General features: G+C 57.9%; 1 protein-coding gene, 1 long non-coding RNA gene and 5 other non-coding genes across 8 annotated transcripts; 4 read left to right on the plus strand and 3 right to left on the minus strand.

Annotated features, from left to right (window-relative positions):
- Positions 1 to 199: 199 nt before the first annotated feature.
- TRNAA-UGC lies at positions 200 to 271 on the minus strand. Its single transcript has one exon. It is a non-coding gene; the product is annotated as a tRNA-Ala (tRNA).
- Positions 272 to 1,067: 796 nt separating this feature from the next.
- TRNAP-AGG lies at positions 1,068 to 1,139 on the plus strand. The gene has a single exon. It is a non-coding gene; the product is annotated as a tRNA-Pro (tRNA).
- A 289-nt stretch (positions 1,140 to 1,428) lies between these two features.
- Positions 1,429 to 1,500, minus strand: TRNAA-UGC. Its single transcript has one exon. It is a non-coding gene; the product is annotated as a tRNA-Ala (tRNA).
- A 354-nt stretch (positions 1,501 to 1,854) lies between these two features.
- TRNAP-AGG lies at positions 1,855 to 1,926 on the minus strand. Its single transcript has one exon. It is a non-coding gene; the product is annotated as a tRNA-Pro (tRNA).
- Positions 1,927 to 2,051: 125 nt separating this feature from the next.
- On the plus strand, positions 2,052 to 2,133 carry TRNAS-CGA. Its single transcript has one exon. It is a non-coding gene; the product is annotated as a tRNA-Ser (tRNA).
- A 313-nt stretch (positions 2,134 to 2,446) lies between these two features.
- FTCD (formimidoyltransferase cyclodeaminase) lies at positions 2,447 to 8,301 on the plus strand. Of its 2 annotated transcripts, XM_032115278.1 has the most exons (14): positions 2,447 to 2,618; positions 3,376 to 3,559; positions 3,901 to 4,029; positions 4,141 to 4,229; positions 4,447 to 4,626; positions 4,715 to 4,852; positions 5,129 to 5,260; positions 5,914 to 5,975; positions 6,651 to 6,780; positions 6,891 to 7,052; positions 7,435 to 7,478; positions 7,559 to 7,697; positions 7,886 to 7,981; positions 8,154 to 8,301. In XM_032115278.1, the coding sequence occupies exons 1-14, from the start codon at positions 2,565 to 2,567 to the stop codon at positions 8,238 to 8,240; spliced, it is 1,626 nt and encodes a 541-aa protein (XP_031971169.1). In that variant the 5' UTR covers positions 2,447 to 2,564; the 3' UTR covers positions 8,241 to 8,301. The 2 variants fall into 2 exon arrangements, with proteins under 2 accessions (XP_031971169.1, XP_031971171.1); XM_032115280.1 differs by lacking the exon at positions 3,376 to 3,559 and having other exon boundaries at positions 2,451 to 2,618.
- A 708-nt stretch (positions 8,302 to 9,009) lies between these two features.
- Positions 9,010 to 12,261, plus strand: LOC116446858. The gene is made up of 4 exons (XR_004241407.1): positions 9,010 to 9,304; positions 9,727 to 9,765; positions 10,012 to 10,307; positions 11,878 to 12,261. It is a non-coding gene; the product is annotated as an uncharacterized LOC116446858 (long non-coding RNA).
- Positions 12,262 to 12,366: the final 105 nt, after the last annotated feature.

Below are 12,366 nucleotides of genomic sequence, written 5' to 3' on the forward strand. Positions count from 1 at the left end.
CACCCCTGGAGGCACCCCGAGACCCGTGGCGAAGGAAAACAAAGTGCTCCAGTGCTCTGCAGCCTCCAGGCAGGGGAGGGAAAGAGCTCTGGGCATTTTTACACAGGCTTGAGGTGCCAGGATACAGCACCAAGCCTTTCCTGGGGAGCCCTGGCAGCCTCGCAACCAGCAGAGAGGGGTCCGGGGAGACAAAAGGACGTGGAGATGCTGGGGGTTGATCCCAGGGCCTCTTGCATGCAAAGCAAGCGCTCTCCCGCTGAGCTACATCCCCTGTGCAGGGAAGGGACCCTGGGATGCCCGTGCTGGGGTGGATATTCCTTGGTTCGGGTCCCTTCCCGGACTCACCATCTTGAGCTGCTCCTGTGTTCCTGTGCCGTGGTTAAATTGCTTTAAGGATCCAGACGTCAGAGACTTTGCCAGGGGAAACCTGCGGTCGAGCCAGTGAGGAAACCACGTGGCGACTGGATGGGAGCGGAGTGTGCAAGGAGCCATGTGGGGTCCTCGTTGGATCACTGGAGCCGCCCACTGAGGCATGCGGGGCTCTGTGAGCCCTGCACACTCTGAGAGCAGGGAGGTGCCTCTTGCTGTGGCCACGAGGTGCCAGATCCAGCATGTCCCACTTCCAGCGCCTCTTTCCTCCACAAAAAGCCCCTCGGCGGCCTTTGCAGCAGGTGGAATGGCCGGTGCTTTTTCTGCCGCCTTTCGGTGTGGGGCATCCCGCGAAGCCGATCTCCTGCGGGATCGCCTGTGAGCTGTGTTTGTCCTCGGTGGGAGCGAATGGCCGTGTCTGTGTGTCAGGGGCTGTCGGTGCCCTTTGGTGTTGGTGCGCATGGGATGTGGGCGGGAGAGAGGGGAGCGCAGCGATCAGCGTGGGAAGTGTGAGTGGGTGCGGTGTGTGCGGTGTGGAAGGGCTGTAAAGCGTTGTGTGGGTGCGTGTGTGCGCGGTGTCCCTGCGCAGGCAGGGCCCGTGTGGCAGCGTGTGCCTGGAGCGCCGTTTTGCTGGGAAGCGCGGAAGTGTCCGGGGTGTCCCGGGCCAGAGGGGGGGTGCAGGGCAAGTTGTGCACGCCGGCTCGTTGGTCTAGGGGTATGATTCTCGCTTAGGGTGCGAGAGGTCCCGGGTTCAACTCCCGGACGAGCCCTTCTTTTTGGGCACCCAGAGCCCTCCTGCCCCCCGGCTGGTCCTCCCAGCACAGGTGGTCACCCCAAGAGACACCGTGGGGAAGGGACACTGGGTGCCACCACAGCGTGCAGCACGTGGGCAGGGAGGGAAATCTCTGCGGGCATTTCCTCACTGCCTGCCTTGGGATGCCAGGAGGCAATCCCAGGTTAGACGCAGCCGCAGGCAGCCCAGGGATTTTTTGGAGGGATCTGGGTGTCTCTGGCGGCCCCGCATCCATCAGGGAGGGGTCTTGGAGAGGCAAAAGGATATGGAGATGCTGGGGGTTGATCCCAGGGCCTCTTGCATGCAAAGCAAGCGCTCTCCCGCTGAGCTACATCCCCCTGACACAGCCTCTGCCTTGGCGTTCTCCTCACTCCGAGGAAGTGCCTGTCTCTGCTGCCTTCCCCTGGCGCCCAAGCTGGGGAAAGGGGGTTCAGGTCTTTGCAGGCGCTGGGGGTCCCTAAGGTGTCACTGGGCTGGCGAGGGGGTTGGAACAGGGGGAATAACTGTGGGGCAGAGCAGGGACGTGATTTTCTGGGCGCAGAGGCCGCGTCAGGGGCCGAGCGTAGCTGTGCCATGGCTGTGTGGGCCGGCTGCTCTGCAGGCCGGGGCGGAGGCGGGGAGTGGGAATGTGCGGCCATGTTTGCAGTGTGCTGAGGTGTGCCGCGGTCAGCAGCGGGTGTGCCCAAAAAGAAGGGCTCGTCCGGGAGTTGAACCCGGGACCTCTCGCACCCTAAGCGAGAATCATACCCCTAGACCAACGAGCCGGGGTGCACGTATTGTCCCGCACCCCCCCTCTGGCCCGGGACATCCCGGACACTTTCCCGCTTCCCGGGAAAACGCGGCGCGGTCCGGCCCGGGGCACGGCTGCCCCCCCACCGTGGGACTCAGGGCTATGATGGCCGAGGGGTGAAGGCGTTGGACTCGAAATCCAATAGGGGTTCCCTGCGCAGGTTCGAATCCTGCTCACAGCGATGGGTTTTACCCCCTATCCAAGGTGGAGCTGGCTGGAGCTCCTATAAGGAGCTCTTCCCCCACTACAACTGCACTGATTGCAGTGACTTGGCTGTCCCATGTGATAACCACAGCATCTTGCTGATTGCAGCAGCTTTTTTTCCTTCATCCATTAATTGGTGCAGGTGAGTGCTGCCATCTGGCCCCACAGAGCCCTTGTGCCCAGAGCTGCTCCAAGCACAGCAGGGCCAGTATCATGGTGTTTATCCAAGCCCATTTCTGTTCCCTGGCCACAGATCGATTCAGTTAATGAGAAACTCCAGCTTGGGAAAGAGGCAACGGGTCGGCTTCTGAGAGGCTTTTGTTCCGCGGTGGGAGAGGAAAGGGCAGGAAACCCCAGGGTGTGAAGAACCGAGCCAGGGGCTGCGGGGTGCAAGCAGACCCTGGGACCATGGCCAAGCTGGTGGAATGCGTCCCCAACTTCTCAGAGGGGAATAACAAAGAGGTGAGGGAATACATGGAAGGGCTGAGGGGTGGGTGACATGGGGGTGCTGACAGCCAGGTTTCCCCCTCCAGGGCGGTACTCACTGCCAGACTGCTGTGCCTCCTTTGCAGTGCTGTGCACCTTTCACTACCTGGCTAGTGCCAAAAATGCCTAAAGGTAGCCTCGGCTCCCTTTTGGCACCTCGGTGAGAAGTGAGGGCTCAGACCTCCCTCCACCGCTGCCTGCAGGTTGTTGTAGCACCAGATCTGGGTTTGGTCTGGGATACCCCTGCAGAGAAATATTGCTTGCAGTTGTTGTGCTAAAAGACTCTGTCCAGGTTAATGGAGTCTGTCCTGGGCATCAGCCTTCAACTGAACTTTGGCTCTGCCAGCAGCAGGAGAGTTTAGCGAACCCAGCATGGCTGTCAAAACACAGCCTCCCCCTGGGCAGAGGCTTTGCAGAGCCAAATGTGTTGGGAAGCTGGCAGGGGGATGTATCCTCAGGAACAGCAATTTGTGGTGGTGCTCTGTGGCATGCAGCAGCAGACAGGTGTCTCTCCCCCACCATGGCAAGTCTGGGGAGGCAGGGGTGCCCCAAACCCCCTGGCTGGGAGGGGGATGCTCCATGCCGGGCTGCACCCCTACTGATCACATGGTCATCCTCAACCCCATCACCAATTGGAAGGGGGAGAGCTGAGATGTCCCCTCTCTTGAAAAGCCATGGCTGTTGTGCGGTTCCAGCCATCTCAGTCCCCTTGCTCCCATCTGCTGTCTGGCAGGTGATCGATGCGGTGGCACAGGCCATCTCCCAGACGCCGGGATGTGTGCTGCTGGACGTGGATGCCGGCGCCTCCACCAACCGCACTGTCTACACCTTTGTGGGGTCCCCTGAGGCTGTGGTGGAAGGGGCACTGAGCGCGGCCCGCGTGGCTGGACAGCTCATTGACATGAGCCGACACTCGGGTGAGCTTGGGGGAGGCCCAGGAGCTGGGCTGGCACAGAGCATCCCAGCTGCTGGGACCAAGCACGGCACTGGACACAGGGACTATGGTCACAGCCCCAGGCCTGACAGAGTTTAAGAAGTGTTTGCAATGCTCTCAGGCACATGGTAGGATTGTTGGGGCTGTCCTGTGCCGGGCCAGGGGTTGGAGTCATGATCCTGGGGGGTCCCTTCAAACTTGGGTTATTCTGTGATTTCCTTACAGCAATGGTGTCCAGTCTGTAAGTGTGTGGGAAAGGATTGTTCTCCCTCTTTGTCTGCTTGTTCTTCCGATCTCCCATTCCTATATCTGTCCCACCACCAGGTGAGCACCCTCGGATGGGGGCCCTGGATGTCTGCCCCTTTGTGCCAGTGAGGAACGTCAGCATGGAAGAGTGTGTCACCTGCGCTCAAATCTTCGGGCAGCGCTTGGCAGCAGAGCTGGGGGTGCCTGGTGAGTGGGTCAGGAACCTCTCCGCATTCCATCCCACCCTTCATGATTCCAACTGTTGGAGAAAGTGCCAGCCCCTGCCTGGTGGTGTTCACCCCTGGCTGTGTCTTGCAGTTTACCTGTACGGAGCAGCGGCACGGGACGAGAGCAGGAAAGCCCTGCCCTCCATCCGTGCTGGGGAGTACGAGGCGCTCCCCGAGAAGGTGAGCCTGGCGGTGGCACAGGCTGGGCAGACCTGACCTGTACTTCTCTGGCTTCAGGGAACGTGCTGAGGGCTGGCACAGTCCCTCTGCACCATGAGGAGCTGGTGACACAGGTGGTCGTGGCAGATTCCGGCAGGGGAGGGAGATGCCCTCCTTGGGAGGGTGGCTTCTGCTGCTGGGTGATGCCAGCCCACACGATCTCCTCCCTCCTCCCCAGCTTGCAAAACCAGAATGGGCTCCTGATTTTGGACCCCCAACCTTTGTCCCCCGGTGGGGGGCCACAGTGACGGGCGCCCGGACCTTCCTCATCGCGTACAACATCAACCTGCTGTGCACCAAGGAGCTGGCTCACCGCATCGCCCTCAACATCCGTGAGCAGGGCCGCGGCCCCGACCAGGTACCCCAGGAGCACGGGCACGCCAGGAGCACGCCTGCCTGTCCCCACACCTCCTGGACTGTGCCCTGAATGTGGCAGTTGTTGGCAGCCTGGGCGCTTGAAGAAGGTACAGGGCATCGGCTGGTATTTGGAGGAGGAGAACATGGCCCAGGTTTCGACAAACCTGCTGGACTTTGAGACCACGCCGCTCCACGCCGTCTATGAGGAGATCTGCCGAGATGCACAGGTGGGTGGTCTGGGGTGCTTGTTCCAAAGGGGGCTTCCCAGAGGATGTCTCCCACCAAGTTTTCTTCCCCAGGTCAGGCTCTGCTTTCTCAGGCTTAGCTCAGCCAAAGTGCTGAATGGCACAAAATCCCCAAAAGCTCAGCAACTTGCTGCGAGTCCCCAGCTCCTCTGTTGAAAGCTTTTCCGTGAGCTTCCCATGTCCTGGGAAGGGATGAGGACCGCCAGCCTGGGGTAGTAGTGCCAGCAGGGCTCTGGGAATAATCACATTTCTTCACAGGAATTGAATCTCCCTGTTGTGGGGTCTCAGCTGGTGGGACTCATTCCCAAGAAGGCCATGCTGGACGCAGCTGAGTTTTACATCAAGAAGGAAAAACTCTTTATCCTGGAGGAGGAACAGAAGATCAGGCTGGTAATGTGGCTCCTTCTGGTACCAGCACAAGGGTAGGATCATGAGAGAGACACATCTACTCCGCACCAGCCTCCCAAAGTGGCACAGAGCAGAGATTTGGGACTGCTCAGGCCCCAGGCGTGACACTTGTCTCCAGGGTGGATTTTGTGGGGGGACAGCAAGTAGGACAAGTTGCTTTATTGTGCTGAGGATGCTGAGATGCACAGGGAGCAGGGACCACAGCCCATGAGGATTGAGTGTGGGCAGCAGCTGCCTGTCTTGCCTGCATGAAGGCCAGGAGGGGAAGGAGGTGTCCCCAGAGCTCAAGGACAGTGTGTGGCATTATGGGAGGCTGTCCCAGGATGGGGAGTAAGCTGGAAATGAAGAGACAGGCTCTGCTGTTCCACTGCAGGAGGGAGGGACTTTTCCAGCCTGTGGGGAACGTGCTAGATAAGAGCAAGCTAATGATTTATCAGTACAGTTCCCAGTCATTTGTAGGTGACCGCACACCGCCCCCGAGTCTGGGATGGGCTGGGATGGTGGTGCCAGCTGTCCTCTCCCTGGGTGGTGGCCCAGTCCCAGTGTTGACTCACCATGGTTAATGAGCAGTGGGGAATGAGGATGCAGCAGGACTTACCGTGACAGGGCTGACGCAGTGGTGCTGCTCCTTGCAGGTGGTCAATCGGCTGGGCCTGGACTCCCTGTCTCCGTTTCACCCCCAGGACCGCATCATCGAGTAGGGACCCACATCCTACTTCTTGTCATGGTGCCCATCCCTGCCTGGATAGGGGGATCCTGCTGCCTGCATCCTGCACTCAGCTTGTTTTGGGAGCAGTGGCTGCTCCCAGCTCCTCTTCACAGCCTGGCGACATCTCTGCTGGGTGTTGTGCAGGAGCAGGGTGGTCCCTGCTCCCAAATGCTGATGGTTGTGAATGTGGAGTGAGGGAACTCCAGGTCACTTAAGCAGGCAGTGGGAGCAGGTTTTGTGGCCAGATTTGAATGTTAAATTCCTTACCCTATCCCCATGCAAAATTTCACTGCCTCTGGCTCACATGCTGCATCACCTGGTGTGAAACATGAGTCCGTGGGGGGAAAGGAAGGGAAATCCACCCATGAGGTGAAGTCCTTGTCACCCCTCCTGGGACATGGCTGCAGGGGCGTTTCTGTCCCAGCAAATGCCGTTTGCATCAGCCCAACCTGCCTAATGCAGAGCAATCTCCACACCACCTGTGTTCCCCAGCTGTACCCATGGGGTTCCCAGTCCTTACCCTGATCCTCAGGCTGTGTTTTTTTTGGTTAGTCCCCTACTCATTCACAGGGTCGATGCTGGAGAGGGCAGTGCTGGGTGAGAAGGGTCTGGGTGGTGGTGGTGTCCCTGCACCTGGGGTGCTCTACACCATCTGTGCTGCAGGTACCTGGTGGAAGCAGGGGAGGTGGATGGGGGGCTGGTGGCCAAGCCACTGGGTGCCTTCGTGCGAGCAGTCGGAGCGAGGTCGGCAGCGCCGGGAGGAGGCTCCGTGTCTGCAGCTGCAGGAGCCCTGGTATGCGCCCCACACAGAGATGGAGGCCTGGGGGTCCCAGGTGTGCCAAGGGGAGCTGGCACGCTGGTAGCAGTGGGCACTGTGTCCTACTGGAGGATTTACCCTGGCAGGGAGCAGCACTGGGCAGCATGGTGGGGCTAATGAGCTACGGGAAGCGGCAGTTTGAGGACCTGGACCCCATCATGAGGAAGCTGATCCCCCCTTTCCACCAGGCCATGGAGGAGCTGGTGGCAATGGTGGATGCCGACTCTCGCGCCTTCAGTAGCTACATGGTGAGGTCCCACCAGAGGCATCCTGCAGGGAAACAGGAGGGCTTTCCAGCTGGGAGGAGAGCTGGGATCGCTGCACTCTGGATTCCTTAGGAGCAGGGCTCTGACCTTAGAATTATAGAATCATTAAGATTGGAAAAGACCTCTGAGATTATCAAGTCCAACCTTCTATTGAGTGCATCCATGCCCACTAAACCGTATGGCAAAGTGCCACATCTGCTTGCTTTTTGAACACTTCCAGGGATGCTAAAGCCAGGGCCAGAGGAAAGGACATTGTCATATAAGGGAGGTCTGCAAGAGCATGGGAGCTATGGAGTCTGCCCCGACCCCCGATGCAAGGCACGGTCTGGGTGATGGCAGCAAACCTGCTTTTCTTTGCCTGCAGGAAGCCATGAAGCTGCCCAAGAACACCCCTGAAGAGCGGGAGAGGTGAGCTGGGCTGGGGGGGACCGGCTCAGTGTGGGGGCACAGCCCCCCAGCACTCAGCCCAGGGCTGTCCCCCCTCCCAGGCGCACGGCTGCCATGCAGCAGGGGCTGAAAACGGCCGTGGGGGTGCCCTACGGCCTGGCAGAGAAGGTGAGCGGGCTGTGGCCTGCTCTGAAGGAGCTGGCACGACACTGCAACCTGGCCTGCAAATCTGATATCCAGGTACGGCCCCAGCTCTGGAAGGTGTTCTCTCATGTCCTGACCTCCAGGATGCATTTCTCTGGAAAGCACTGTGTGCTGCTGGGTGGTAGAGGGTGGGAGTCCTGCAACGTAAGGGTCTGACCTGCATCAGCGCTGTGGGGTGGAGCTGGTTCACCAGGGGAGCTTCTCGCAAGCCCGACTTTTCCCAGGTGGGAGCCAAAATGCTGGAAGCGGCTGTGTTCGGAGCTTACTTCAATGTCATGATCAACCTCAAGGACATCACGGACGAGAAGTTCAAGCTTGTGGTGAGCGGGGCTGCGCGGGCGCCCCCTGGCGGGGCGGCTGAGGTGGGACGGAGATGGCGGCGAGGCCCCGGGACCCGCCGTGCCCCTTGCCGGGGCGGGACGCTGGGCTGCACGGTGGGGGTGGCTCTTCTGTCCTGTCGAGTGGCAAGTGACACGTCTTGTCCCCACACAGATGTCACAGAAGGTCTCCGGGCTGCTGGAAGAGGCGAAGCAAGGCTCGGCGGTCGTGCTGGCACTGCTGGACAAGCGGGTGGCCTGAGAAGGGCTCGGGAGTGCTCTGGGGGTGCTGCAGTGGCAAATAAAGCTGGGAAATACTCTTGTCCCTGCCTGTTGGCTCTGTTGGTGTCTGCCTCTAGAGAGCTGCTCTGCTCAGGCACATCCAGCATCATATCCCCTGGCCTTTCCCTGGGCAAGGGGGATTTTTGCTGTCTGGGGCTTCATCCTCCCATCCCTGGGGCAGAAGTAGACGACTGGGTTGGCAGGATCCCTGTGGCACTGCCTGCAAGGAGATCCCTGTGCATGGGCACCTGCTGACCCTGCACAGTCCTGTGTCCAGAAAACTCCATGAAACACCCTCCTGCCCTAGATCTGGGGCAAGAACTGGCACAGTCCCTTTCTGCCAGGCGTCTTTCAGGCTGTGTGTGACAATTCCAGCCTGTTGCATTGCCTGGGAAGGGAGCACTGCCAAACATGAGGCACTATCGGGGTGTTAGCAGGGAGATGGGGTGGATTGGGATGGGATGGGGTGGGATGGGAGAAACCCTGCACCCTCCTCAGAGATCCTCCGAGAGGAAAACCTGAAAATCAAGGCATCCAGCCCCGCCTCCTGTCCCTGTTGACGGGGTGTGACAGCAGACACCGTGTCCTCCACCCGCACACGGCGGCAGGACCCTGAGCAGTGTCTGGCCCCTGCACCCCGCTGTCCTACAGCCCCCCCCCGGTCTGCGGGAAGGTCACCCCTGTTCCTGGGCGCTGTGCCTGAGCTGGGAGCACCGAGCCAGGGTTCATGGTGGGTCAGCTGAGTCATTCCATCCATCCCTTGACGCCGGGAGCTGGAATCACAGCCCTCCACCGCCGGTGTTTATTATCGCTGTGGGACCTTTGTGCCGGCTGGGAGCGCCGTGGTGACGTTTCCCGCCCATGGTGCCCATGGTGACGGCGCGGCTCCCCCGCTCCCGTGGCACCCCTGCCCGCCGCACCCCGGCTCAGCTGGGCAGGGCTCCGCTATTTAACGGGTGCCCGACAGCCGGGAGAGCCGTGCCAAGGGCGGCGATCCCGAGTGCTGCCGGCATTGCCTCCTCTGGGAACTTTTCCGCAGGTTTGGTGAGTGCACGGCAGCGGGGGAGCACGGGGGCAGCGGGAGCGTGGGCACCTCTGGGTCAGGGTGCACTGTCCCCATGGCTGGCACTGCATCCAGGCACGTGTCCCCAGTCCCTTGTGGCCCACGAGGACACGAGCTCGGCACCCAGGCTGGGCCAGTGCGGGTTTATTTCCATTAAAAATGGAAACCACATGCCTGGGCTTTGGGGGTGCGTGGAGGGCGGGACAGTTGCTCTGGGGGTTGGTGCTGTCACCAAAGGCACAGGACAGCTGTGAGGTCTGTGGAGGGATGGCACTCCCGGGGAAGCAGGTGTAGTCTCGGTGCCGGGAGCAGATATGTGGGACAGAGGAGTCAGGTCCCAGCTGCTGGCTGGGCAATGTCCCCTGGCAGGAGGTGACTGATGGTGCCTGTCCTTCCCTTTCAGCTCGGAGACCACTGAGGAGGATGTGTGACCCCAACCAAGGTGAGGAGCTGTGGGGCCGGGCAGGGCTGCAGGTACCACACAGCCATCAGGGCTCAGAGAGTAGCTCTGTGCCATGGCCACAGGCACCTGGGGGTTTACCTGCATCCCAAAGGCATGTGGGGTGTCCTTTGTGAGGAAGAGGTAGACCAGGATGGGCCCTTTGGGTGGAAGGGTACACCAGCTCCTTGCACTGTCTGTCTGAGGAGAGCCTGTCTCTGCCCACTAACAGCCCCCTCTTCTTCCTAGGCCCGCCACAACCATACCTTGCAGTGTGCCCTCCTGCCCCGCCGGGATACCCTGGTCCTGGCACAGGTCCCTGCCCTGGCGGCGTGGCAGTCTGCCCCCCGTGCCCTGCTCCACCTGGCCAGCACCCGCACGGGCACCCCCCATCGGGGCATCACCCCCATGGGCACCCCCCATCGGGGCATCACCCCCATGGGCACCCCCCAGCAGGCCATCACCCCCATGGGCACCAGGATCACCACAAGAAGCACCATAAGAAGCACCATAAGAAGAAGCACTGCAAGCACCACGGAGACAAGGTAAGAGTGGCACAGCAGTGAACCCTTCCCTAATTCTATTGTGGTCCTCTGGACCCCTCCCCGTTCCACAGCGTCTTGCCTGAGCAGCTGGGACTCTCCTCTCCCATTGTGTAGTGGCTAGAGCAAGCTGCCAAAACTTCAGTGGCTTTTTTTAGACGTGGAAATTCCTGTTAGATTAATAAATAGGCAAGAATAAGTCATATTAAGTGAGTAATTTGAAAAGCAATCCATGAAATTCCTTGAAGCCATTTAAAATGGTGGCATGGCTCGGGGTGCACTGTACAATGTATTAAATCCCAGGACTTTGTCCTGCTCACCTGAGTGCAAGTCGTCCATAAGGGACATTCACTCAGTGTCTTGCAGCAGAGGAACTGTTCAGTTCCTCCTTAAAAACAAAAAAAAGCCTCACAAGAAAACCAAAAAAGGAGAAGCAATTCCCTGTGCTTGGAGTAGATTCTGCAGAAAATGCCATTCCAGAGATGGGCACCATCCTGAGCAGGTCTGAATGAGGAACTGCTAAACAAGGGCCCATTTCCAACACTGGAGGTGGGAGCATTTCCCAGACAAATCTAACCAGCAGCTCCTCTCACTGGGAAACAGCTCTGGAAGTGATCTGCCGTGACTGGTCCTTGCTGGCAGAGAGCAAGACCTTTCTGGAATTTCCTTTATTGACCTTAAGAGTGTGATAAACAGCTATTATAGCATTGGCTTTCACAAATAGTGAAATGTAAGAAATATTATGTATTAGAATATGTTAGGAAAAATGATATGCATGGTAAGAATAACTTCGCTACACAGGTATTTACTAATTAACATTTTAACTAGGATTAAAGTTACAAGATGATTATATAGCTTGAATTATACCTATATAATTTAAATTATCACTTTTTATACAGTGTAATAGCTAGTATGTGGTTAACTTATCACTTAATGCTTAAATAAACGAAAAGCCAGGTAGATAATCTCAAAAATAGACAAAATAAGAGAAGCAGCAGGATGTGCTAATGAGAAAGGAATTCAAACCGGTTGGACCCAGAAAGACCTAGGAACAGCATAACTGCGCACGCTCCAAAGACACAGTTGAAAAGTTCAAGATGTGAGGAAGACCTGAGCCTTCATCAGAGAAGACCCCCGAAGACCCTCACATCGTAATACGCATGCTCTAGAAGGCAATCCGGGGGAGGAACTATGTTAATCCCTTCTAAAAAAATGTAAATCAGTGCACAGAAAAACTATGCATATGCATTGTAGTTTATTAATATGCATGAAGTTAAAGCAGATAACCGGGAATCTTTGTAAGTGTTCGTGCCTCTGGCTATGAGGCAAGCACCCAGCCCTGTCCTTTGGCTTAAGTGACCTTTGTCCCCTATTGTCCCTTATTAAATTTATAAAACCCCAAAAGCAAAAGGAGTGGGCTCCATTTCTCACAAGAGCCTTGTAAAAAAGTCATAAAAAACCTCCAGCCCTCCCACAATATGGGGCAGCCACAGCAGGGTCACTAACCCCTCTCAGGAATGCTGTGACAGAGGCTCGTTTCCCTGCTGCCCTAAATTTGTTTTCTCTTCCCCAGCCCTCAGGTGGCTCCTGCAGCTCAAGCAGCTCAAGCAGCAGCTCTGACTCTGACTGAACGTCTGGCGTGTCCCACCTGCTCCGCGGTGATCAGCGAAACATGAGGCCAAAGTCCTCGTAGGAACCCCCTGCATGGTGCTCCCCTCCCTCCCCCTTTCCCTTGGAACAGTGTTTTGCCTGCTGAGTGATTTCTCTTATGTGTAGCTTGTAAGTCCTTTGACCTGGAATCTCGGAGTCAATGGACAGCATGTCCACCCTCTATCTTTCGGGGGAGCCTGCTGAAACTCATCATGTGCTGTTTTCCAATCTGCTGGTGTCTGTGTGTGTTTTCCTGCGCAGTGATACTGGCTGCTAACAGGGATCCAATAAAACTCCTTGCATTTCATGTGAACTTTCCCAGGTGTAGCAGAAGGGGTGGCTGGAGGATACTGTAATTATGTGGGCTGCCATCCTCCACATCAGGGTAATAATTTATAGGAACAATCTCACC

This window comes from Corvus moneduloides, chromosome 7 (assembly GCF_009650955.1).
Source record: "Corvus moneduloides isolate bCorMon1 chromosome 7, bCorMon1.pri, whole genome shotgun sequence".
In the NCBI taxonomy this organism is placed as follows: domain Eukaryota; kingdom Metazoa; phylum Chordata; class Aves; order Passeriformes; family Corvidae; genus Corvus; species Corvus moneduloides.

What these genes read in the sequence shown, in the direction of transcription:
- FTCD (XM_032115278.1), top strand. Translation starts at nt 2,565, where the DNA reads ATGGCCAAGCTGGTGGAATGCGTCCCCAACTTCTCAGAGGGGAATAAC. An exon ending in AGATCTGCCGAGATGCACAG is followed by an intron (nt 4,853 to 5,128) that starts GTGGGTGGTCTG and finishes ATTTCTTCACAG; the next exon opens with GAATTGAATCTCCCTGTTGT. An exon ending in CCTGCAAATCTGATATCCAG is followed by an intron (nt 7,698 to 7,885) that starts GTACGGCCCCAG and finishes GACTTTTCCCAG; the next exon opens with GTGGGAGCCAAAATGCTGGA.